Source organism: Macadamia integrifolia, chromosome 4 (genome assembly GCF_013358625.1).
Source record: "Macadamia integrifolia cultivar HAES 741 chromosome 4, SCU_Mint_v3, whole genome shotgun sequence".
Taxonomy (NCBI): Eukaryota; Viridiplantae; Streptophyta; class Magnoliopsida; order Proteales; family Proteaceae; genus Macadamia; species Macadamia integrifolia.
Genome location: NC_056560.1, coordinates 17804463 through 17807904, shown reverse-complemented (window position 1 = coordinate 17807904; position 3442 = coordinate 17804463). Strand labels below are relative to the sequence as shown.

The window sequence follows — 3442 nt, the reverse complement described above, 5'->3', positions numbered from 1 at the left end:
AACCAAAATCAATATAAACTGATAAAAAACCGATACCAACCTAAAAAAAAAAAACACATTTTTCCTATACTTTAATACATTTACGTGGTAAATCAAGACCAAACTAATAAGAGAAACCGATAAAAAACCAAAAACAAAATGAAACCGATGCATTAAGTAATAACCAAAAGACTCAAACTCGAGATCTCCTAATGATTTTGGGCTTAGCGCACCACAACCTCATCAATACGCTAGGCAGTTGTTAAATCAGTGCATCCTTGTTGGTTCATGTTTCGATTTCATTCATTCTTACATCAAACTGATAAGATCAAACTGAAACCGGTCCAAACTAACCGATTGACACCCCCAACTAGGTCCGGTCCAATGAGGGATCCGTCAAGTCATAAAAATAAATGAGGGCAGATCAGTAATTTAACGGTAACCAGAGGAATTTTTCTTCCTCGCAAAAACCCTAGGCGTAAGTATGTATAAAATCTGACAGTAGCGACTCTGCAAATTTCTCTCTCTTGAATTTGCTAAGGTTAGGGTTTGAACTTTGAAGAGCAGAAAGGAACAAACAGATTCGCTTTCATGGCAGCCACGGATTCGGTTCAGTGCTTTGGGCGCAAAAAAACTGCTGTTGCAGTAACCCACTGCAAGCGTGGCAGGGGCCTCATCAAGATTAATGGCTGCCCCATTGAGCTCGTTGAGCCGGAGATTCTCCGTTACAAAGCATACGAGCCAGTCCTATTGCTAGGTCGTCAGCGCTTCGCAGGAGTCGACATGAGGATTAGGGTACGTGGGGGTGGTCACACCTCGCAGATCTACGCGATCCGCCAGAGTATCGCCAAGGCCCTTGTTGCATACTATCAGAAATACGTGGATGAGCAGGCGAAGAAGGAAATCAAGGATATCCTTATCAGGTACGATAGGACCCTCCTTGTTGCTGACCCGAGGCGCTGCGAGCCCAAGAAGTTTGGTGGTCGTGGAGCTCGTGCTCGTTTCCAGAAGTCTTACCGTTGAGAGGAGAAGAGTAAGGGAACGGAGAATGAAAGCGGAGAGGTTTTCATCTCTTTTACATTTTGCTTGCGTTATATTTTAGTTGCAGCATTGCTGAACAGGTTTATAATGTTGGTCACTGTTTTTGTTTTATTGAGATATTTGCAAAAACCCTAGCAGTTCGGATGGTAAGTATTTTTGTTTGTGATGGGAAATCGTCCATCATTCTTCTTTATGGTTGAATTGTGGTTTAGAGATTTGAATTTAAATAGAAATTTACTACTGTTTGTGCAGTTCCATTCCCGTCTTTAGGCTTTACAACGTTAGTACAACTTGCCCGTTTGTTCTTTGGTTGTACGGTTAGAGCTTTGAGGCTTTTCGGAGTTTGCTGATTGTTAGGATTTGTGTAAATTATATGCCGTTTATTGTAGGTGATGCAATGAACTCTTTTGAATATCCTTTATCTTGAGTTGATGAATGTTTTCCGTAAGGATTTATGGTTAGGATGTCAAAATAGGATTCATGTTACCGAACCCATTAAGTTGCATTTAGTTGGGAAGAGGATTGGTTGAGTTGAGCGTATGTAAAACTTTTAGAGGCAGTAGCTTAAGGTTTCAGTAGTGTATTTGATGTAGAGGTGAAAAATTTGTTTTGGGTTATTGCTTATTACTAGCCTATGTAGACAGCTGCTGAAGGTGTATGAGATGCTGGATGTATTTTTAGCACATACCAGATATTCAGCAAGATGTTCTGTTAAGTAATGTTAACAAGAAATATTGAGTATAACCTAAGGTACACGATCATCTTTTTTTTTTGGCCAGTCTAATAATTTTTGTTTTTGTTTTTTTTTCCCCCCATTCAATGATGATTTACAATTTAGAGTTTTTTTCTTCTTCCAATCTAATCACCTTTGTCTGTTTAATGCATTAGGGTTGCCCCGTATGTTTATGGTATTTATATATTTTTTGGTGCATTAGGTAGGCAGCCAACACCATATTATATTTAGCCGATCACCTTTTGCGAGGATCCTATTCTTTGAGAAATTTACTACTTGCCTACCTATATCCTTTCTACCCTATGCTAGAGTGTCCCCTTTAAGCGACGCACTACGTCGTAACCTGGATGCGGTGTTGAGTAGGCAAGGGCCCTCGTACAATGGACAAGTGTGAGTAAAGAAGCTAGTCCTTAAGTGTAGGATTAGATTAGGAACTTAGAACATGGGTTCCTTAACGGGTAAGAGCCTAGAGTTGATAAATGTTATGAAGAGAAGAAGGATTAATATTGCTTGTATTCAAGAGACAAGATGGAAGTGTTAAAAAGCAAAGCCGTTGAACAACTTTAAACCATGATATATGGGAGATCAAAGGAATAGAAATGGCGTGGGCATAGTAGTAGATGAAGATCTTAAGAATAATGTGGTGGAGGTTAAAAGTTCGGAGACAAAATTATATTCATCAAGCTTGTGTTGGAGAAAGTGGTTGTGAATATAATTAGCATGTATGGACCCCAAGCAGGATTGGATGAAAGTAGTAAGTTACAATTTTAGGAACTGACAAATGATTTAATGCAAAGTGTTAGAGATGATTTAGTGCAAGGTGTTAGTCAAGGAGAAAAGATTTTCATAGGAGGAGATTTGAATGGTCATGTGGGGCAAGAACGTAGAGGCTTAGAAGATGTTCATGGAGGATATGGTCTTAGAGAGAGGAATGAGGAGGGAATATCAGTTTTAAACTTTGTTGTGGCTCATGATTTATCCATTGTGAACCCTCTCTTTGAGAAGAGGGAAAAGCATACTATTACCTACAAAAGTGAGCATCATTCCAGCCAAACAGATTTCTTGCTATTGAGAAGGTTTGACAAACCATTCTGTAAGGATTGTAAGGTTATATTGGGGGAGAGCCTTACCACTCAACATAGATTGGTGGACTTGGATTTTTGCCTCAATACACAGAACCATAAGATAGGAGAGCCCATTTGCCCTAAGATATGATGGGGAGCTTAAAAGGCGATTCCTTGAAGTCATTTACTAATAAAGCCATCAAACAAGGAAATTGGGATGTTGAGGGAGACATTGATACGATGTGGAACAAGATAGCATCTCGTATAAAGAAAGTTGCTAAAGAGGTTCTAGGGGAATCGAAAGGAATATGTCGTACCCTAGGGAGACTTGTTGGTGGGATGATAAAGTTCAAGCAGCCATTAAGACTAAGAAAGCTAGTTTTAAGACTTGGTAAAAACCAAGAAGATGGAGGGCTTCAAAAGGTATAAATTTGTCGGAAATGAAGCTAAGTAAGTAGTGGGGATAGCAAGGGAGAAGAAATATGATATTCTTTATAACAATCTGAGCATAAAGGACGGGGGAAAAGCTATTTATAAGATAGATAAAATGCGAGAAAGGAAGAGTAGAGACCTTGACCATGTTAAATGTATTAAAAGTGATGGCGGAGTAGTGATAAGGGATGAT

At 39.3% G+C, this 3442-nt stretch overlaps 1 protein-coding gene across 1 annotated transcript; it reads left to right on the top strand.

Moving 5' to 3' along the window:
* Positions 1–478: 478 nt before the first annotated feature.
* On the top strand, positions 479–1271 carry LOC122075589 (40S ribosomal protein S16-like). The gene has a single exon (XM_042640662.1). It carries the CDS (start codon positions 571–573, stop codon positions 1000–1002), a length of 432 nt encoding a protein of 143 aa, XP_042496596.1. The 5' UTR covers positions 479–570; the 3' UTR covers positions 1003–1271.
* Positions 1272–3442: the final 2171 nt, after the last annotated feature.